At 42.3% G+C, this 23873-nt stretch overlaps 1 protein-coding gene across 10 annotated transcripts; it reads right to left on the bottom strand.

Moving 5' to 3' along the window:
* Positions 1-283: 283 nt before the first annotated feature.
* Positions 284-23378, bottom strand: LOC133845955 (A-kinase anchor protein 9). Of its 10 annotated transcripts, none has more exons than XM_062280631.1 (14): positions 22941-23378; positions 16548-18680; positions 15609-16490; positions 14866-15003; positions 14412-14642; positions 10392-10517; positions 9154-10326; positions 8802-8969; positions 7665-7688; positions 6864-7547; positions 4146-4838; positions 1857-4078; positions 1683-1793; positions 284-1273 (listed from the first exon to the last, which is right to left on the bottom strand). In XM_062280631.1, the coding sequence occupies exons 1-14, from the start codon at positions 22965-22967 to the stop codon at positions 895-897; spliced, it is 8991 nt and encodes a 2996-aa protein (XP_062136615.1). In that variant the 5' UTR covers positions 22968-23378; the 3' UTR covers positions 284-894. The 10 variants fall into 10 exon arrangements, with proteins under 10 accessions (XP_062136615.1, XP_062136618.1, XP_062136617.1 ...); XM_062280632.1 differs by lacking the exon at positions 22941-23378 and adding an exon at positions 21290-21306 and having other exon boundaries at positions 287-1273; XM_062280634.1 differs by lacking the exon at positions 8802-8969.
* Between the last annotated feature and the right edge of the window lie 495 nt (positions 23379-23873).

Here is a 23873-nt window from a genome sequence, read left to right as displayed (position 1 = left end):
CACCGAATAGAAAGTTTATTTTATGCCGGATTAGGTGTCCTCCCCCTACCCGAAGCGCGACGCGGATTTGTGTAACCTGGTGCAAGACAACAACCGCTGTCATTCGCACTTTGTTACCCATTTATCACCCTCTCTCACCTTACGCCTGCAAAATAATGACAGCGCAGGAATATTAAGCATACGCTACGTTGATTATGGAATATTGAAGAGTGTAATTCAATTTAAATTTCAACGTGTTTACTTTTATTGGGACTTTCGTCGTTAGTCAACATTAAATGCTTCCCACAATTAAGGCACTTTCCCTTACACGCATCGACGCCTTGTCAACAAAATTTAAACGAAATTAAATCAAAAAGTTGTAATGAGCATAATTGGGCTTTAATCAACTTAAAGAAAAGATAATTAAACAGTCGCATAGGTGTTAAAAAAATTTAAACAAACTTATGGTAATACACATGGCGGCTTCTTAAACAAACTTAATCAAATCAAAGGCTTAACAAATAATGTATTTTTTTAGAAGGTAATAATAATAAGTATAAATACTGGGATCGAAACAAGGTCCGGGTGTCTCCTATGCTACAAGATTATATTAAATTGTTACAAGGCTGCGAAACATGTACATATAATATTAAGATTACATTTAAGTGTTTGGGGTTTATAGTTTTGGTTTGAGCTTAACTAGGTTTATAGTACAATTATTTGTTGTTGGGACTACAAAACATCTTAAAACGTACAGTTAGCGGGAATATAACATTAACACTAATTTATGGTTCGTACTTGTACTTGTACATTAACTATCATATATATATGTATGGCTGCTGTCTTCCGTCTGATTAAATTTACTTCAAATACAATATTCTTTCATGAGCTTGCTTGCTGCAACTAGTAGTATTGTTAATGATGCCGCGATTGCACGCGCTTTGGTGCCTTTTGTGCTGTCGACCAGTCCAGACTGGCCAGCGATGGCAGCGCGTGCTCGTTGTTATTGTTATTTGTGATAATATTGTTGTGGTTGCTGTTGTTGTTGTTGCTGTGCTTGTTGCTCTGGCTGTTGATGTGATTGTTGTTGAGCAGCGCTGGCGTCTGTAAGCTGTAGTCGTGGGCCAACACAATGGGCTGCAAGGTACTAAAGTTCACGGCTGGCACCAGGGACGGGGAGGGAGGCGCGTAACTAAGACGTCCTGCCAGGCCGGGATTGGTGGGCATGTTGAGGTTTTGATTGGCCACGGGCAAAGGTGATGTCGGCACGTTCAGATTAGGTCCAGGTCCAGTTCTGTAAAGAAAATGCGGTCAGTATAAGATTAAAGCAAAGGTGCAGAGTGTAAAAGAGCCAATGAAAAGAGTGTGGGAAAAAAAGTTCTATCTAATTCCGAACTACGTTGCATCTGTTTGCACAAAACAATTTTATGGGTGTTCAGTTTGTGATATTTTCTTGGTGCTATCATTATCGTAACGTATGCGTATTGTGGGGCAGACCTTTTGAGCAATTATTTTTTGGCGGAGTCGCCGCCTTTGCTCAGCTTAACTCGCATATTGACTGTCACTAGCGGCAGCTTAGTGCTATACGGGGTAGAACAATGAAGGCAATTAAGGCATATCGATGATATGATGCATATATACACAAGAAGAACAATAAACATTTAGCACACTCGATGATGGTAAACTCCTCCTCGCTTCCTTACCTCTGCTGTGTGATTGTGAACACAGATTTGCTGACAATACGCTTGCCAGTATGCCAAATGCGGCCAATGTACTTGATGCGTTGTATGGCAATGATGGCCAAGGCAACAGTCCTGCAACGAAACAAAGCAGAGTTAGTAAAATGAAGACGTATATTCAGATTTTGGTCCACTCACTTGAACAGCTTCTTCTTGGTGAGCCGGGGAGGCGTCGCCAGCTTTGTTCCGCCCGCCAGTTGCTGCAGCGCCAGCTGCTCACTCGCCTGGTAGCCCTCCAGCGTCAGCTTGAGATAACGCTTCTGATACACCAGCGCCTTGCGATGACTCTCGACACGCAGATAGCGACCGAGCAACTGCCGACAGCGTTCCTCCAGCTCAGTGACATGAGCGTTGCCACCATTGTTGTTGCCAGCGCTAAGTTCCTCGCACTTCTTTTGCAGCGCAATGCGTTCGCCCACCAGATACTGCATCGTCTCCGCCATCTGGCGATTCTCTTGTGTGTTCTCCTCCAGCAACGTATTGATCTCTTTCATCTTCTGCATAAACTGCACAGGCACGGTGTCCTCAGTGCTATGCGCCAGACGATCGTTGGCATGCGCCAAGGCCTCGCTCAACTTGGACTCGCGTTGCGCAGAGCGCGTCACATCGAACCGCAGCTGGTTGATCTTCTGCTCGAGGCTCTCGCGTGTGGTTTCGGCTGCTATCAACTTAGACTTCAGCTCATGAATCTCGGCCTGCAGTTTGGCCTGTTCCTGATGCTGTCGCGAGCGTGTGGTTGCTCGACGTGTCTCCGTCTCCTGCAGTGTGACCATGCGCGTCTCCAGGCTCTGTATTTCATTCGCCTGCAACGTGAGACGCTCGTTGAAATGCTCGAGTTCCAGCTCGGCGGATTCTTTGTCTCGCGCCAGCTTCTCCATCTCCTGCTTGAGACGTTCGCAGTAGGCAACGCGTTCCTGCAGCTCCTTCTCATAACGCTGTCGCTCGCGTTCGCTATTCCTTTGAGCATCCGCAGATCTTTCACGTTCGCGCTCATTCTGAGCCGTTAACAGCTTCAGTTCGCTGCGCAGTCTGTCGCACAGCTCCGATTCGAAGTCAGCTCGCGGCGATTTGCGTGGCGATTCCGTGGGGGATTTAAGCATAAGACTGTTGCGCCGACTCTCGGCACGTTGAATGGCGGTTAGCTGCGTCTGCAATCGCTCGCAGCGTTCACGTTCCATGTCCAGCTGTTTGTGCAACTCGTCCTCGGCATCAAGCACGGCTTCTAGGCGCTTACGCATAGCCTCAATGATGAGCACATCCTGCTCTTGAATTTCCTGCGAGTGCTGCTTCTCGCCCAGCAACTCCTTGCTCAACTTATCGGTTTGATCGCGCTCCACAAGCAACTGAGCTCTGACTGCCTCCAGCTGATTCAGCAGCTCACGTTCGCCGGTAAAGTTTTCGTCATCGGTACCATGTCCATTGCCATTATTAGGTGAGGTTTCAGCATCTGTTTGCACCTCCTTCTGGTGCAGTTTCTTATCCAAATTGTTCTCTTCCTCGCTTTCGATGGCTCTCAATATGTTGGAGTCGAGTTGCGCCGAGTAGTTCAGCTCCTTTTCCACCTGCTGTGCAATCTCATCCACGGAATATTGCTTGGAGCTGTGCTCACTGTTCTTCAGTCGCTCCAGTTCCCGTTCCAAGGCATTCACCTGCTGTTGCAGCTCCTCGCTGCGCAGTTGGGTTGCTTGCAAGCGAGCTGCCAACTCCTTGTTACGCTCCGTCTTCGCCTTGATCTCTGCATTAAGTGTCTCCACTTCACGCTTGCGGGCTGCTGTCGTATCCAGATGCCGCTGCTCGCACTGTGCATGCGCTGCGCTGATGCAATTGATTTCCCTGCGCAGATTATCTCGCTCCGCAGCCTCCTGGGCAACCGATTCGAGCAGCTTGCTCTCCAGTGAATCGATGCGTAATCGATACTTCTCTTCACTTTCTTCATGATCACGCAGCAGCTTTTGATGCCGTTGCAGTTGTTCCTTTTCACGTGCAAGTTGCGCTTGTAGTTGTTCTAGATTGCGCTCCATTTCGCTTTTCTGCTGCTGCTTTTCTCTTTCTAAAGCACTTAGCTTCTGTCTCAATTGCTGTAGCTCTGGCGAGGCCACTGCCTTGGGCATGTCCGGTGTCTGCATCATTAGACCCGGCGTCTTCAGTTTGGAATCTTCGGTTAGGTTCGAGAAATTGATTTGTCTTGGCACCAATTCAGGCGTCAGTCCACTGCTGCTTTGCGCCGTCAAACCCAAAGCATTTTGGTCCTGGAAATAGTGTGGATGCTCAAAGGTGTTGACTGGACGTGCCACCACAAAACCACTTAGGTCGTCGGTGCGTTTGTACGTGAGATTGGCGACGGCTTCCTTGGAGGTATCCTGCAAGCACACACCCTCGATTAATGCAAGCTCTTTAGCAGCAAAAAAAAAAACGTCTTGAACTTACCATTGTCTGATGCAGGAAACCGCCCTCGTCCTCGGGCAGCTGCAGCGGAGCATTGAGACTGTGCACTGCGGCTCGACGATCGACTTCCGGCTCGGGGAACTCGGTAATCGAGCCAATGTCGCTGAGTGTGCGTGCGCTGTGCTTGGTGCTCGCATCCTGTCTGCCGCCAGCAGGCGAGGATACCTGACTCATCTCCTTGACGGCCTGCAGCTCGCGTTCCCGGGCCGCCAATTGCTGCTGCAGATGATCAATCTCATCGTTTTTGTCCGCCAACATGGTGTCCATCAAATCGGGCAACGATAGACGATTAACCATTTCGGTGCGCATCTTTTCCCTTAGCTTCTGCAGTTCGTTGTTCTTTAGCTGCACATCTGCCTCCAGACGCTCAATATGGCTGCGATCTGGCTGACTACGTTGTGCCAAATCCGATTCGAGGCGCGCAATTTCCTCCTTGCTGCGCTGCAGCTGCTGTTGCATTGTGGCCATTTGTTTATCCCGTGCGGTCAATTGCTCATTTAGATCACGCAACTCGCACTGCAGCTCATGGACACGTTTGTTCAGATCTGAGGTGCCTACACGATGCAGTTCCTCTGCCCGCTGACGCTGCTCCTCCAGCCGCTTGTTCAAGGCGGAAATACGTTGCGTCTGCTCATCAATGCGCCCCTGCAGCGAGTCGCGCTCGTGCTGCAATTCCTGAAAGGCACATAAATTAGAAAATTAGAATTCAGTCTGATATCAATTTATAAATATTATGACCGTTTTAATAGATCGACTGTCCCACTTAACAGCAGCTTAATTTCTTAAATTATTTGAAACTCAATTCTATTGGATTCTTTTGCAAATCGTGCAGAATAACATATGTTTATGTCTTTAATATTACGCTCTCAACAAAATGCTATGACAAACTGGACTTTGTATGTAGACCTTTTATCGTTCCTATATATATATAGGTTTAAAAGACAAACGAATGTGTAACGCCTTTTTAATGCTGTAAAGAAAAGAAAGATGCTTTATCGCATCTAAAACACTGCGCACTTCAGATAAAGATACTATTTCTTTCGCCTGATTAAAAATATTTTTGCACACACTTCTTATACCCTTTTACCTAATATGAAGCGAGTAGAAAACTAATTAAATTGGCTGAACAGTCAACGACCGACCGATTGACCGCATCTATAGCTGCATCTGCATTTGCAACTCCCTCTTGAACTCCCTACACATTTGCATTTGCATCTCCCACAAGTTCTCTTACTACTCCGACAACCCTTGCCGGCGACTTCAATTTAAGTAAATTGAGCCCATTGAAATGATGCGGCACAGTTGTTGATGATGATGGAATATATACATATATCTCGCCACAATGTATCTGTATTATCTGCTTACTGTTTACAAAGTGCATTTAATGCGGGTGCTGTCTCATCAGCGATGAGTTGATGCCGCATACAAAGAACATTTATTCTGGCACACGCTGTCGAGTAGTAGCATCATATATTGCACTTATGTGCGTTAGTCTTTCAATTAGGCGCTTGTGGCATGCTGCAAGTTGTAAACAAATCGCAACATACACAACTCAAGTGCGCGCACATTATGCCTGATTGAAGCAGGTGCGCCTCTGGGGCGTCAACTGATTTATTTTCGAGGCGACAGATAAAAGATACATCTTTTGTGGCACAATCTGGGCAATAAATGGAGCTTGCTAGTGATGACGAGGACATCTATTTTTGACTGAGCCTGTGCCATTTTCCAACGCTCATTCAAGAACTTTTTGCACTGAAGGTAACAACACACACACACACCCACGATATAGGGAAACGTTAAACGCTGCAATTGAATTCAAATTTGCGGGGGTTTTGATGCGATGTGCGAGTGCTCTTGTCTAGCCTTGTCAAAATATATGAAAACAACAGATACACAACGAACCTACACACATCCATGCCAATTGTGTTTCAATTATGAGCCACTTGTCAATGTCGAACTGCGACGAAAATATTAATTCAAATGTCCACTTTCAACTCACTTGAATCGGTGCCATGGTGAAGTTGAGCGCATTTTTGGAGCGCATCAACATCTCTTTTTCGGCACACCCTACACTTGATTGCGGTTTATTAAACAATTAAAATTAAATATTTATATTCAAATATGTAGAACGTGCACTCTTTCATGTGCGTCGCGGAAGACAAACAACAACCTACTGAGCGCTACCAAAGAGCAAGCGTTGCTGCACAGCGCTTGAATTGAAATTCATCATTTTTAGAAGAGTGCTGATCGTGTGTAAAACTGTGCACAGACACAGTCACTCGCAAACTGTAGCGGCAGCACAGTAGCAACGAAACTGTATCTACGTGGGGATGCTGCTTGCTAACATTGTTGTTGGCAATAATAAATATTTATCGTATAGTTCTCTTTATATATTACTAGTTATTATTAGTTTAACTTTAATATGAACTTCATCTAATTGATCGTGATACTTTAGCGTTAGTCGGTTAAAACAGCAAATTGTCTCACAAGCTTTTAACATTGTTGTGGCAATAAAAACTTATAAATATCCAATGTCTACAATACTTAGCATATTGTTCTGGATATATGTTGCTGGCATCTATATTTAGCTAAATTCCATATGCCAGCTAGCTGTCATTAAAACCCTCTTAGACTCAACTCATTAGCGAGGACAACAACCAATATCAAAGCATAGATATTCAAAGCTTTTTCTCTACTCACCACACAGCCAGTTCGCATCTGAGTGACTTGCATTTCCAGGTCACGTATGCGTTTGATAGCAGCCTCCTCGACACGGGTATGCTTGTCCAGCTTCTCGGCCACGCGCTGGACACCTTCGACGGTCAGCGAGTGGAGGCACGAGGGAGAACCTTCAGCAGTATGAGATGCCGTTGGCTGTTTGCTGCCACCATGGACAGAAACATCCTCTGTGGCGCTTAAACTACATGAGTTGGAGGCCGTGTTGGAATTGTGCAGAGACTCGAGGGTTTTTGTCTTCTGATCTAGGGTGGTTTCAATGTCACGCAGTTGTTCAGCCACCTGGTTAAGGACAATGCTCTGCTCCGCAGAGGGCATTCCTTGCTGCAGTTTCTTCTCCAACTGGCGTATACGTGATTTGTAGCCCTCGCCAATGTCGGTCTTGAGGCTGTGCACCTCCTGTTGTAGTGCATCCTGGGAGCGCATTTGCAGCTTTACATAATCCTCCAGCTGCTTGGATTTCTCTTCCATCACCTGCTCATTGAGTGCTTTCGTCTGCACCTGCGTCTCCAGATCCGAAATGATTTCGCGCAGAACAAAGATCTTGTCTATTGAGGCCTTTAATTCCACCTCGAACTTGTCGCGCTTTGCGTTGGACTCACTGAGCTGTTGATTGACATCACGCAGATGCGACTCCAGCTGGGCATACTATGGAGAAGATATCACGGCATTAATTAAGAGATATTAAAGAGTTACATGGGTATGACAATGGCGTGTGAGAGAGCGAGTGAGAGTGGGCGTGGTTTCAAGTTAGTTACAACTTACATGCTTCTCCTTTACTACCCTCAACTTTTGTGATTTGTGGTGCAATTCAATTTCAAAGTCAATTGCGGGTGCATTTTGTTCAGGGATAGATTAGATTACAGAGTGCATGCAAGAGAGTTACAGTTAGATTATTTACTTATTATAGAGCTTACAATTTGTATATATGTTAATAAACTTGTATGTATGTAAGTGTGTACATGAGTGAATGGAAGCATTTTGCCCCTCGAAATATGGTGGCTATAAATACGTCTGCACATGCTTACGAAATCTTTGTTCTCATATGCATATACATCAGTTCGATATATGTTTTGTGTGTATATTGCGAGTTCATCTGTTGCCCTTGAATATAGTATGTATATATACTATACTACTATACTATATTAACACTCAAGGGGGCGCCAGTCTCGAGAGAGAATAGTTTTTGTGTAAGGCCTAAACAGGTGCTCTTCCAAAAGTTTACAATTCGCTTAGTTAGAATGTAGTGCGTCAAAGATTTACTCAATTCAGCCAATGAACATTAGTGTAGTGTATTGTGTAGGGCAAGTGTAAATGTGCAAAATGCGCGCAGTTCATAAACAGGCCATTAAAAAAGTATTTTTTGTTAATATTTAATATCGTGCATAAACTTAAAGAGTAGAATAACCTATTTTATAGAGTACAGCGAATATAGGTTATATGCTTCACTAGGTTTTATGTTGAATTTAATTGGAATGCATAATTTGCATAACTTGAGTCTAAAAATAAAAATTTAATTTAGGTTTACGATGAAACTTTCAAAATCATTTCCATGGGAAATGCAAGAAAAGTTGTTCATAGCTGAATTTTTTCCTTTAATTAAATTAGAAGTCATTTACTCAGCCAACAATCAGTTAAATACAAATTTGGGAAAAATTTTTGTAATTCGCATATAACCAATATTCACATACTCCAATTAAAGTAAAAAAAAGAAGACACTTAGTCTAAAAACAAAGCCAGCCCAGAACAAGAAAAACCAATCCACAAACGAAAGGAAAGTAAAGATAACGAAAGGAAAGACAACAAACCAAATGAAAACAAACGAATCCCAAATCAAAAAGTAGAAGTACGATCAATTATAGTAAGACCAATGAAAGTTTCTGACTGAACTTGGTCACTCACCTCCTCGGAGGCATTGGCAAAGGAGCTGCGCTCTTTTTCCTTTTCGCGTAGCTGCATTTTAAGCTGCTCGATCTCACGCTGAAATTCCTCGCGTTCCTGCTCGCGTTCGGCAGCCTGTTCTTCCAGGAACAACCGCGTTGCCTTTAGCTGTTTGTCAGCGGTGTCAATCTATATATGTATGTATATTATAGGTAGGGGAAGGTAGTGAACCAACTTCAAACTTTGGCTTATAACTAGACGGGGTCTTTAGCTTGGGTTTTAGGTTTTGTGTGAGTGAACATGCGTTTAGCACACAAGTGTATTTGGGAAAGAGGTTTCGAGATGACTGAACTAACACTAGCTTATTACTCACCTGAGACTGCAGATCCTTGCGATCCTTCTTGCCGGACTCAACCACTTTGTCACCCTCACGGCAAAAGTCCTCAATCATCTGCAACAATGCAACGGTGGCATTCCCCGGATCTTGTGCCGACTGCTTCGTCGGCGAAGTTAGCAAATGACGCGCACGCTCCTGAAGCTGAGCAAAGCTGGCGGATGTCTGGTCCTGGGATTGATGAATGTTCATATCACCCAGCCCATAGCCCTCAGCATAATCTGTGTGATTCAGCGAGTTGAGCTGCGACAGCTGATCGCGAAGAGCTTGCAGTTCCTCGCCTAGCTCGGCATTGCGATCGATGGTGTGGGTCAGCTGTTGTTGCAACTTTTGGCGATCTGTTTCCGATTTGATAAGACGATTCTTTAACTCCACCAGCTGGAAGCTTAACTCGGAGGCATTGCCTGAATTCTGCTGCAGATCGATGGGCAGAGAACAAAGTGGCTTGCTGGGCAGCACACCTTGAGAGGTCTTGCGCTGATGAGCCACACCAAGATGCTGATCATTCAAGGAATTGGTGCGCAGCAGCTTGTGCAACAGCTGTTGTTGTGCTGCCAGCAATGGCGCTGTTGTTTTTAAGCCATTTTCAGCTTCGCAGCATACTTCGTGCTCCTGTTTCTCGGGCTCATCCAATGGATCTCCCGATTCATTGCCATGTTTATCTAGATCCTCAGATAATTGCAGCAAATATGCAGCCTCGGATTTCAAGCGTTCTAAGCAATCACCCAAGTCAAAGTCATCGTTATTATCGTCTGGACTTTTGTTGTCAATGAATTGCACAAGACTGGGATCTTCTACAACCTCCAGCAGACTGTGCACATCAGGCACGAGTCGCAACTGTTTTGTGGCATTAAGCGAACCCTGCAGCAGTGAACTGCTGAGTGTTTGCTCCAAATCCTCGCCGCCTTCTTGATTGCGACTTTGGGCCAGAATGCGCTGCACTTCCTCGGATAGTGTGGCATTTAAATCATCCTCGCAGTTGGCCACGCACTTGGCCAAACGGCAGAGCACGCTGCGGAAACTCTTTGACAACTCCCGCAAGCCATCGCGCTCGTTGATGATGTTCTCCAAGTCACGACCAGAATCGAAGGTGAGGTGCCGCTTGGTCTTGCGGCTGAGTTGTTTTTCGTATTCCAGCTTCATCCGTGACATCTGTATAAGGAAGTTTACTCATGTTAGTGTTGCTTGCTAGCATAAATTGGGAATCAGAAACTCACCTCTTCAGCATGTTTGATGTTCAGTTGTGTTATCTCCAATTGACTCTTTGCTGTAAACTTCTCACGCAGCAAAATCAGCTCCTTTGGCCAGTTGTGATCGTCCACTGGACTTTCCGACAGCAAATTCTGAAAGCACAAAGGCAAGAAAATGATTATTAATGATAGCTGCAGACTGATGCATAAACAAAGTCCATCGTAATCTGTAAAAAGCTGTTGCAACAGACGAATGCAGCCGGATTTTGATTCCATGAAATGGTCAAAACAAAAAAAGCTCGCACCCTTTAAGGCGAATCGAGCTATAAATATTGATTGTTTATCACCCACATTTAGGGAAAATATTTACATGTTTATGCCGGGAAAATTGTTCTGAAGCTCTCTGACATCTGCTTGACAAGCGAAAAGGAAATCGTCGACACGGCCCGCCCTTTATTTGTTTATAGAAACCAAAATGCACTCATCTTCAGCGTTGCATGCAACCGGGCAAGAGTGTTGCACATAAATCTTAATAAACGTGCCACTTCGGAGAGAGATCGAGAGCTCCGCAACTCATGCAAAAGTTTGCTTGCAACAAGAAGGGGCCAATGTTTTTTACTATGTTTATTTTTGAAACAGCTGTATAGCAATTGGTGCGTTATCTCTGACGCCGGGGTCGCGACTCAAACTGATTATTGCTTTTCCAACCGTCATTTCACTGACCGCTGTTTGTGCGTAAATATAATCTAAAGTTCCTCTTAACGAACGCAGGAAAGAAACTGAGAGATAAAGAGATTCTCTCTCTCTCTCTATTTATATTGAAAGTACGTATGATGACTATGTCGGCTGTCGGTTTTCCCTGCGTTGCAAGTAAACACATCATTTTATTTTCGTCACATGCATTTTGCATATTGCATTTTTTGCGTGTAACAGATTGCATAATGTATGCGACAGAAATACACATAAATTTATATTTTTAGTTGAGTATACGTATGTGGAGAGCAGCTGAATTCAATTTTTTTGGGATCTCTGCTTGATTAAGATTAAAGATTTCGCGTTTAATGTACGCATTCCATGTCACAATCTTTAGTTGTTTCTATACTATAGCTTAACGCTTTATATTCAAATTAATCAAGCAAATTATTTAAGAAATAATTTTCAAAATAGATATTCTATTGTATCGTTTAAAGATTATTCCCATTTCTTGAATCAACATTTTTGAAATTCTTTATTCCACTCATGAAATTCCCCCAGATTATTTAGGAATATCCAAACCACCGGGAATGAGTTTTAAAATGCACATGAATGGAAGACATGTCAGGAATTTACTGTAATAAATGCGATGTGATGTGAAAAACGATATCAGTATGAACCGAATGCAACCCGTAAGTGCACAAAGAACTACACAAGCCACAGTAGTGAAGCAAAGTGACGTAGTATTAAAATAGACCAAGTTTCCAAAATAGGCGGCAAACAGCTCTACAGAATTTTGCGCCTTACACAAAAATAACATCACATGTTTCGAATGGGACGGGATGGGATAGGAGGGAATGAATGCCGCAGGAATCGGAGTGTTTATGGTTTTGGAAAAGGGCAACGACTTTTCTAGTTTTGGAACTCAAATTGCCCCAAGTTTGTTTAGAGTATGCTTCAGGGACTTTGACGTATTGAAGTGTCATTCGTCTATTTACGTTTCCAATAACATTTCTCGGGGACAGCGTACATGTGTATTTGAGATATTTCTTACTTTTTTGGTAGTATATTCAAATCCAAAAATCCCCTTTAAATGCATTTACGTATGCTAAGATATTTGTTTATCATTCAGACGCGCACTGACCGTTAATTTGTTTTGAATTTCTTTTCGGTTGAAATGCGCGCAAATTCACACACAAATTAATGTTTTGTTATATGTACATATAGACATGAATCTTTGTTGTCTATGACAGTTTCACTTGATATTCATAATAACCACTCAATTTATTTGCAATCGTTGATTTATGTATTTTCTCTTTCTCTTCCGCACTGTTTTCTTTGCACATTATTCATTTAAATGTCTCTTGAACGCACATGTGTTTTTATACGTAGTCATGTATATTTATTCACACATACATATACATTTGTATCTTAAATTCGGCACTAACGACGCTGCTCGTGGCACGCGCACGACTTGAAGTAACGGAAAAGACTGAGCAGACTCCTCGGGTGTGCAGGCAATTTAAGCAACGAACGTCTGCGCGTTTGGCTCGGGAGAGTGAAAGAGAGACAACGAGAGTGCACGCACTCGCGTGTAGGCAAAGCAGTGCCAATTGCACTGCTTGCCAACGCCTTTGTAGTTGTGTGCGTGTTGAAATTAATTCAAATTTATGTTCGTTAATTTCGGACAGTGAGCGGGAGTGCGATAGCGTCCCCTGCACATTGTTATTGCACTTAAGTATGTTAGCACTCGCATGTGTTTGTGTGTGTTTGAGAGTAATAAGCCTGGGTGCGAGCTCCACTCGTTTGTCCACACTTCCAAATATACCAAACTGAGAACGTTGCCTGCGCTTCCGGTCTGACTTAATTAACTTGAGCCTATCTTCAATTTTATGAAGCAGTTTGTTTATGAATTGGAGCACATGTTTTGTCTACCCAAAACAACGCCACTATATTGGCCAAGCACATGCGTTTGGCTGTGTGTGTCTGTGTATAGAATATATACACAAATCTACCCCAGTCTGAAAACCAAAAGAAAACACGCAAATTGTCAAGCAACAAAGCAAATAAACCCAACAGCAGAATGTCTGCTAAAATTTGTTGGCAAACAGACAAAACATACGTATAGTATATACACACTTATATTTTTGTTAATATATGTATGTATGTAGCTATTATTTATGTAGCATGTGCATAGTACATATTACAGCATATTTAAGTGGGACACTTTTTGAGAGCAACATTAAAGTTTGCTACAAGAAATATTTGCTTATGTGCAACCTTGGCTGAATATAAGTAAGCAGAATTGCTACAATAAGTACTCAAATATTATATATATTGCAAGTACATATACACACACATATATTTTTTGAAAAATATCTTGTGCCCTTTATCCAAAATAAAATATATACATATCTGAGATCTTTAAATAGTTTAAATCAAATATACTATTTCTACATATTTCAAAATCGATCTCACATTATTTTCTGTGCTTCTGCATATTTAATCTTATAATATAACATATATTTTTTCAAATATTACAAAAAAGAAAACTTCAGCATCTTTAGTCCTAGAATTTCCTTAAAAACACATTTTAAATTAGAGCTCCATTAATACTTAAAAATAATATATAAGTTTCAGGGTCATTAATCTATTCTGCCATTTAAAAGTTATGCTTTTTTAAATATTTTTTGTCTTGAATATTTGACATCTCATAATTTGTATCTTCTATGACTTTAGCTTCGAGTATCTTCTACATCAAGCAATCCATCATAAAAATCATATGCCTTAAATAGATTTCATTTTAAAATAGCCTCATTAATTTTAAAGAAGCCAATTAGTATCACTTCATGCCAGAAATGAGATCTCTTTTAGCACATTACAAAGTCAACGTTCGATTGAGAGCGTTGACTTTGGCCTTTCAAGTATCTTATGCAGCTGGGAGTCAAAGTACAGTACGAAATCGTTGATAGCAACGCAAATTGAAATTGCAAAATTCTATGCTGAATCTATGCTGCAGCTAACTCAATTCCTTACCAAGTGGCCACACACACATATATAGATCTTAAGATCATTTCACTTTCTTTTCTTTTTTTTTGGCAATCTGACAAAATGTCGCACGTTTCAGACTAACGGTGCGTGCCACAAAACGTAGCGTTTTCATTGAACAAGTACGCCAGCCGAAGGCAAAAAACCAAAAATAATTAACAGGGGAAGCTTGGGTGAATCACACAACATAGAATTAGGATAGCATGCACGCAGAGAAGCCGTCACAAAATGGCCACAACTGTTTAGTCGAGAGGCGGCGGCAATCCCAAACACTTGCCACTTGCCACACGCCACACGACACCTCACCTGTATCTGCTGCTCCAGCTCGGTGGCAATGTCCTGGCGTGCCAACGCCAATTGCTCTTGCAGGCGACGCTCATACTCCTCGATGATGCGCTGTATCACTTGCGATTCGTTATTCAAATTCAGTTCGTCCTCGTCGATTATGATTAGCGACGCATTCGGATTCTGGGCAGGCGTTGGCGGCGCCTCCTCTTCGTTGGCTGGGCAGGTAAGCGGTGATTTGGGTGTTGTTGACTGTTGTTTGTTTGTGCGAGTTAGTTGCAATATTTTGTTTGCCAGGTAGTAGTTACGATGCGGGTTAACAAGTTTATTGTGGGTGGGTTATAAAAGTATAAAAGACAAAAGAGAACATGCACAGAGTTAGCTGTTAGTCAACACAAGCGCGCATAGGTAATAAATAAATGCAAATGCAACAGGCGAAGTAAACACGTTTGTTCCTGATCAATTGCTTGCTTACCAGGTAATCATCATCCGCCTGACGACGCTCGTAGAATCGCAGGCGATCGGTCAGCTTGCGAACCTGATCCTCGTTGGCGCGTTTCAGCTCGTGAATGTGCGTCTGATAGAACACCTTTAGATCGGCAACCTCACGCGACTGTAAAATAGAAATACGATTAATATTTTGATGTACATGTCAATGAAATATAAGATTGTAATATTCAATAATCCAGTTCTAATTGGATAAGTAAAATGTTGCTTAAGTGCAAATAGATACAATGATGAGTTTATTGTTTAGTTGCTAGCTTTAGTTATCATAATTATACCTAATATGTTGTATATTATTGTTAATAGTAAATAAATAAAAAAAAAAAATTTAACGCAATTGATTTCGTTCACGTTTTTATATCGATTTAAAAGTCAATTTGTTCATTGACAGTTTGCAAAAGTAAATTTGATTTTTTGGATTGATTGGCAAATATTATTAATATCCATTAAAAGGTATTTAAATTTGTTCAAATATCTGATTGGTTAGATTATTTTTGACTGCGTAGAATTAATAAACTATATTTAAATATTTAATGCAATTATATTTTTGGTGTTTAGTAAATAGTTAACATGATACTTTTCCATGTTATTAATCAATTTTAATGTCAATTTTTTGCTTGACAGTTTGCAAAACTGATAATTATTCTCGACTTGCATTAATTCGATTACAGATTACAGCAACAAAGAATATACTTTAAAACTACGTTTACTTACATGATCTTTGCTATCCTTTGCAGTCTCCAGGGACTCAACACCGCTAGGAGTTAACTGTCGATGACTGGGACTCAGCAGCAGCTCAGCGCGTTTTCGCTTGCGTGGCGAAGGCTCCTTGGACGCCACCTCCTCGGGCAGCTGCTCCACCTCAGAGCACTCAGATGAGCTGTCGCCACCCAAATGCTGCGACTTGTGCGAGAACACATCATCGGAGAACTGTTTTTCGAGATCTGCACAGCGATGTTCGAAGTACTTGCGCAGTTCCTCCATTTCCTTGGTGTGCGCTGCCTGTTGGGTCTGTTCGCTAATGAGTTTCTCGCTCTCCCATCGATCCCGATTGAGTTTATGCTCCTTCTCCGATTGCTCGCGACACTGCAACAATTGCTGCGACAGGAAGTCATCGAACTTGCGCTGCACCATCAGGAATGGACGCATTTCGCCGGGTAGCAGACACTTTTGGAACTGTTCGATCTGCTTGCTGAAGGCAGCTGGCCACTCGGGTGCTAAGGGCTGGACGCCCAGATCCTCGACTGACGTGGACTGTCGTGGAACCGAAAGCTGTCTCTCCCTCGAGCTTCGTGATGCACGCTCTTCGGGGTCATTAAGATAATTGCGATCAAAATCATCGTCGCTTTCGCTAATCAAATCCATGGATATCTCGGAGATGCGTTGCCCATGGTCCTGATCATGCCAGGCGCCGCTTGTGCGCTTTACCGTGTCGATGGCCTCGTGGAGTTGCTTGCGCAGCGTCTGCACCTCGCCGCCCAGACGCTCTGCATCCGTCTGCAGCTGGCCACGCACATTCAGCGAGTGCTGCAGGGATTCGGTGAGCTTGGCAATGATTTCATCCCGTCGCGACAGCTCCACATAGATATCAAGAGTCTGTAAACACGTTTGAAATTTAGTTGTGCAAATAAATGAATCAATGGTTAAACTTACGGGTGCGCCAAACTCATCCTGAAATGTGCGATACTCCGTCGAATTGGTGACCAACGAGCTGCTGTCACGTGCCGACACAGAACCTCCCGTATTGGATTCGCGACGTGCTGCCTCCAGCTGCAAATTTAGCGAGTTTAGGCAGCTGTCTTTCGTCTCCAGCTGTGTGTATAGATCGTGCACCTTCGCCTCCAGCTGCTTCAGCATATTCAGACTGACCACACTGGAGCTGCTGCCCGGTTTGCCAGCCTGCAGCGTCTTGGACTCCTCCATCGACAACGACTGCGGCTCCTCGACGGTGCTGAGCGACAGCTGACGTTCGCTCTCCTCCGTAATATCTTCCAGCACATCCTTGCTGAACTCGGGCAGCGCCACTCGCTCCATTTGCTTCAGTTCGCCGCTAGCGGGATTCTCATTAGAATTGGCTGATTCGGTGGGCGATGTTTTGCCCGCACTCTCGGCCAACGTTTGCTGATGCATGGCCATCAGGCGCAACTTCATCAGCTGCAACGAACATTCCTCGGCGGCATCTTCATCGTCCTCGTCCATATCTAGGATAGTCAACTCTAATGGTTGCTCTGGCTGCAGCTGCAACGTTTCCAGCATTGTTGCATGCTTGCGTTCGATGATTTGCGGCCTCTTCAATTGTGGCAGCTGGAACGTTTTCACCTCTTCCTCCTCGACAACATCCAGATCTGTCACCATGCCAATATTAGGCGATGTGGAGTGCATGGAACTGCTGACAGCGGCTTCCTCGGGATCATAGGTGATCTCTACAGATTCGTTTGTGGCCATGATTTCTTCTAGCGAATGATCTTGTTCGCTGTGAGCATCCAGATCACTTTGATCTGGCTCCAGTTGCGCCTCGCTTGGTTGCTGCTCTGGCTCCTGTTGCTCCAGCTCACTTGGCTCCAGCTTTGACTGCTCTTCCGGCTCCTGCGAGTTGGCTGTCTGTGCCACACTCTCGCTGGCCAGCTGCTCTTCCGTCTCCGTGGCCGTTGCATGCTGCGGCTCATCGCCAAAGTCGGACACATCATCGGTGGTGCTTTGATTGCTAAGACTTGCGTCTGCCTCGCCTGCTGGCAACTCCAGGTTGTCCTCGTGTCGCGAGTGCACCACTTTGCGCTGCTCCAAAGGCAAACTTATGTCAAAGTCATCGTCATCCTCATCTTCCTCATCATCTTCTTGCTCCTCTTCATCGCCCAGCTGCTCTTCATGCTCCTCAGAAAGCACTGTGTGTTCCCTTGGCGCCACATCTAACTCGTCACTCTCGTCGTCATCCACAAGGAAGTGTTGTGCCAACTGTCCACCCGAGAGCTGTGCATCATCAATGCGAAACTGTTCCGCCTCCTCGCTGCTCTCGTCCACTTTGGCACTTTGTTGCGATGGCTTCGCTGCCCCAGACAGCGATTCAATGTTGGACTGCAGCAACTCCTCCTCCACTTCACTCAAGTCAATCGCCTCCTCAATGTCTTCCTCTATGCTGCTGCTCGTCGTGGTCGTTGTTGTTGTGGTATTGGCAGCCAACACATCGCCACTGCTCGTTGCCTCACTTCTCGTCGTCGTGGTTGTTGTGGTTGCTGTTGTTCTTGTCTGTTGTGGCTCCGCCATGTCAATGGTCATGGAACTAGTCGGTGGCTCAATGCTAAACGACGAGATTGTCTGCTCGTCCTCGGTGAGACTGAGTTGATTCTGTTGCCGCAACAACTCTGCGGTGTCAGTTGATGTAACCGCGTATGGCGTGCTGCTCGAGATTGTCCCACTTCCACTTGTTGTTATTGCTGTAAAGCTGCTTCGTGAGATTATGTACGTGTGCGTCGAGGCATTGTCATTATCATCATCATTGCTTGTGTCAACATTATCATCGCATGTTGCTGATATCTCAGCGGCAACATGTTGCGATTGCTCGTCGCTTGTGCTCGCTGCTGTTGCTGCTGCTGGCGGCGCTTTTTGGAATACGAAATCTAATGTTGGTATGAACTCGACCTCAACATGTTGCGCACTGCAGCGACGGGCAGCTAAACCAGCTGTGATTGCTGTTGTGGCTGCCTCGAGATCTTCCTCCTCCGCCTGTTCTGGCTCCTCGATTGCTTTGTAGAAGGCGCTGCCACTGCGAGTGCGTAGCAATGATGTAATCTGCAATGAATTTGTTTATTAGAAATCTGGCAAAAATAACTGCAGTAGCGGAAAGTGCTAATGCTTTAGGAATTGAGTTTGTTCAAAATGTAAATTAATATAGAAATTTTGCATTTACATTTAAATTACAAGCTTTTATTTTTGTGCCTGTAGGTTTATGTTGTATACGAATACAGATTATTAAATGAAGAAGTAAATAAAATGAAATTATACTATTTTATTGAAAATGAAATTTCTATTTTATTTACCTATTTGGCTTCATTCAACTAATATTATCTCTTTACACTTTAGACGTATTCTTATACCCCCTATCTATAGGGTAGAAGGGTGTTATAACTTTGCGCCTACAGGAAATGTATAGAACAGTCTGAAGGAGTCACCCCGGACCTCATAAGTATATGTATTCTTAATCAACCAACATCCGAGACGATATAGAAGTATAAGTTATTCAAAAAATACTTTTGTATTACAAAAAACAGCTACTGAAATAGGGTCTTCGTTGCTGGCGATCTGGTATGTTTAGTACTCTATAGTATATTTGAGATATAGTACTATATAGATATACCAAATATCACATTTAGTATATTTGCAGTACTGTTAGATATATCCATTTGGTATATTTTAAATATATTACTGCACTGTTTTTTCTTTTATTTAAAAAGGGTAGCGGATATCACAGTCGAGCACACTTGACTGTAGCTTTCTTACTTATTTGTTTAATAAAAATAAAAAATTCAACTAAACAACAGAGCATACAATTGAACATCAATTACTTCAAAAACCTTAATCCCAAATGTGAGAATATTCGAATTTTGGGGTATTTTATTTAAGAAAACTTCTAACTGTTAGGCTAAGAATACGCCTCATATAAAGCTACGTGAACATTGTCAATAACCAGAAAATTTGTTAAGGCTTTTATATTTTTAAAAATACTAAAAGAAATCGGAAAATTGGCAAAGTAAATATATATTCATTATGCTTTAATATTAGATAGGTTGTTGTATTTCCTAAATACTACTAGCTTAAAACGAAATTCCAACTGCAAGTGCAACAATACAAAGAGCACGATTCTAGTGTAAAATATAGTAGTGTTATAAGGTGCGTTGAATGAATTGAATTCACACATCAACTTATGTAAAGTGTGCATCTGCCTGTGCGGCTGACCGAGTTGGCTGGCACGCTTCTGTGGGCACGACAGAAGAAGACACGACGCCATAAATTCATTTCGATTTTCATTTCATTTCGTAATGATGTCACCTCATTGTCAACGCCAAACAATGCGACAAAGACAACGGAGACGGAGACGGAGACGAAGACGAAGACGAAGACGAAGACGAAGACGAAGACAACGTTGTTGGCGCACGCATTTTCAGGATTATGGGGTTATGCGGCACATTAAACTTGCCCCCAACGCAAAGAGAGATGTGGGTAAACAGGCTGCATAAACAGCACAGCACAGCACACAGATCATCATCATCATCATCAGCATTGATTAGGCAATCGTGTTGTCGGCTTCAACCAATTGACCCATGTAGCTCAAGTGATTATTAGAGCATCGTGTGCCCACGTCGTTGTCTGAATCACCGTGAGGCGCAATTTGATGGATTGCAGCTGGTCGAACTCGAGCATCAAGTTGCTGCCTGCGCACCCTTTTATAATTAGAAACGTTCGCGAGATTTTGTAATAACCTGGCGGGCGTATCGTTGATCGCATAGCGCATAGCGATCACTGCCTGCAACTTATTAGAGTTTATTTTTATACAAAATGCCTGGCAACGCCACTAATTAAAACGGTGTCGTCCACTCGACAGATCTTTCTCTCTATTTCCCTGCCTCCAGAATGCGACTCGAGACTTCTGGCTGGCTGGAAATTCAATTAGTTTACGAAATGAACTCAACGTATGCATTATATTGACATTAATTGAGCGCATTGTTGCTGCGATCTGTCTATAGCATGTTTATTGAGAGAGATGCATAGTTGAGCATTGCGCATACGACATGTAGGTCAGAGGCAGGCTCTGGCACTTTGCGAACTCTACTCGAGTTAAATTTGAACGTCCTTGAACTTGTCAGGCAAAAGCGAACTCGCAACGGCACGAGTCCTTTTTAGCCATATAGGGATAACAATATTTGACATCGTCATGGCAACTCAAGTAGTTCCCGATAAAAGTTTTCTGTTTTCGCTGCGTGTCTTTCACCGCCGCTCCTCCGACATACATAATTTCCTGCACCTACGAGTGTTGCGCTTCAACCAATTTCTGTTGTTGTTGCTGGTTGGTTTCTTGGGTGTGACACACATTTGAGGGCATTGATGTCGACTGAATTTTAGCAGAAAATATTGTAATAATAAGAACGCATATGCGAGGAAGTCTCGGGTCTGTGGCACACCCACCTAGACCACATCATCGATGGCATTTGATTTAGCCAAATGAAATATTGCGTAAATTGACACGACACCATAATCGAATGGAATTCAAACGTATCGAAGGCTGGCGTTAGCTCATAAAAGAGTTTTATGTCACCACTCGAGCAGATCATTAATAATTGTCTGCCTCTAACTTCCTCTACAATTTTGGCAACTTCCTCTAAACAATTTCAAATCGTACTCACTTGTGTCTTGCCCATGGTTAAGGTCGCACAGTTGTTGCACTTTTGCCCTCACTTTCTATTGATGTAATTATGCATTACACTTTTTTTCATTGCATTTATACAACTTTTTTAAACTACACACACACAACACTCGCTTGACTCGACTCGACGTTTTTTATTTATCTCTCAATTTTACAGTTTGCGACCGACGTCGACCGCCTGCAGTGCAAGTTATGTTATAAATAAAATGCCGCGCTCACAACACACGGCCAGCCGGTGCAGGCATTGACTACGCGGACTCCCGAATTCAAAAAAAAAAAAAAAAATCAAACATCAGCAGCAGTCTGTCAATCCCGCAGAAATCAAAAGAAAACGGCCAAAGAGAGCGATAGTCAGCGGGCAAATGAGCAAATGAGCTGAGCGAGAACCAAACACACAATATTTTTGCAATGGTTCCAAGCGGTTCCGTGCACCGAATGCGCTCCCAATTTCTTTTCTTATTTATAAACAAAATCACTGTGTGTTTGTGTGCCGTTGTGTGTCTCTGCCTGTATGTGTGTGTTTGTGTGTGTTATTTCGGTGTGGAACGCAAGTCGTAAATCGTTCTACGTTTTGTGGGCAACATGTTGGTTGGCATCCAAATCAACAACATGCTGCTGCCTGCCTGCCTGCTTATAAGATAAGGCGCGCACTATTTGAATTTTGTTTATTTTTTCGTGGAGGGTCCACAGCACCTTGGCTGACTGCCCGAACAGTTGGAACGGGCTAAAGGTCAAAGGCGCCTTTAATTTCCATTTGGCTTCTATTACCAACACGTGCGATAAAGACAAGCATAAACGAACACAGCGAGAAATATGATGATCTACAATCTTGATAGTAAGTTGAATTTGTTGCCGACAAATTCAGCGAATTTTTGTACTGTCTATTATGATTGTACTCAGATTACCTATTTTATTTTATTATTCGACTTGTTGTATATTCTTATTGAAATATAATTAAAGGTACTCCAATTTTTAAACCCATTGAATTCTGTAAGAAAAATATCTGCCTATAATTGCTTAAATGTATTTTGTTTAATATACTAATAATTATAATAATTACATTCACTAATAGATTTCATTGCTGATTAAAAAATTTGGAAGAAAATCTGCAGTAAATATTATCATTAAATAAGAATTTCCAAAATATTTATCATAAAATAAACAGAAAAACAGTCAAAGGTTCCAATAGCCAGTCCTTGCTGTATAATTAAATGTAGTACTTAATACTAGATTTAATATAATACCACTAAAGTAAATTACTTTAAAATATTCAGAATTTTTTGAAAATTACTTTTTTCGCCAAGCTCTTGATTTTCAATCTCGTTTTTGAAGTTTATTCAATATTAAAGTAATTGTTGTAAAGCATTCCTCTATGAAGAATGTAGGTGATTTGAAACGCAAAAATTTCGTTTTTTTGCCAATTATATTTTTGTTTTTTGAATGTGCAAACAAAATACTAATTAATGAGTACTAATTTAGGCCTTCGAATCGCCCTAATTTATTTGTTTTGTTTTGAACTGAAATAACAAGAATGTTTTTCTTTCTTAAGAACAATATTTTAGTATATACAGCTTGAACTTTTCTTTCTGTGTATGTGGATGGCCGATACTATAGCTTTAGCTCATACATACCCAGTCGTATATTGTATAGAGATTCATTTTGTCTGTTGCTGCTCTTCATGCACTCAACTTGGCCAATTCGGTCATTATCAGTGGCCCAATTCTGAGACATTTGCCACTGTCAATTTCACTCATACATATTGTTGATAGCTGTCTGCCACAAAATACTTTATATTTTTGTCTATTTCGGGTTTATTTGTTTTCAATTCAAACACACAAAGACAACGAGGTTATGTTGGGAGTAAAAAGATTTACGTAAATTTTGAACAGATGCCGTTTGACAATGCACTTGACTAAACTAAAAAAAAACACAAGACAATTGGAAGCTAACTACGCGATTCACTAGACTATCATATTCGTAGGGTTTGCGGTTCCTTTCGAAAAATACAAGTTAAGAACCCGATTAAAGTGCAACCGATCTGTAGCCGAGTTGCACGTAACCGCGCGCTCCTCATGCAACTGAATCACTTTGAATAGCTGCGGCAAAGAGAACCAGAAAGCGATTTGTCTTTTATTTTTGGTTGTTGGAAACTATCGAAAAGAGCAACGGCAGAGGAGGAGAGACCCCCAAAAAAGAAATGCTCACTCAAGCACAACACGATCTGTTTTCAAAATATACACACACACACACACTTACAAATAGATCTATTTGAATTCGAATTTGTTCTCGCATTCGGATAAACATACGACTTGATGTAAGAGAATACAACAGAACCATATTTACAAGACCTCTGAAGCGAAACCTGACATTAGAGTTCTCTTTAATACTTCAGTTGATGTACATGTTTACTTAGAAAAGATCATAAAATCTCAATTTCAAACAATTCATTAGAGAGTAATGAAATTGAATCCACAAAAATCCAGCAGGCTTAACATAATAAACATAATTAGAAACAATCGAATCCAATTATAAATCCATTTACAATTAGTTAAAATGGATTTAAA

This window comes from Drosophila sulfurigaster, chromosome 3, assembly GCF_023558435.1.
Source record: "Drosophila sulfurigaster albostrigata strain 15112-1811.04 chromosome 3, ASM2355843v2, whole genome shotgun sequence".
NCBI lineage: Eukaryota > Metazoa > Arthropoda > Insecta > Diptera > Drosophilidae > Drosophila > Drosophila sulfurigaster.
The sequence above is the reverse complement of the archived record's forward strand: the minus strand, read 5'-3'. Positions and strand labels throughout refer to the sequence as shown.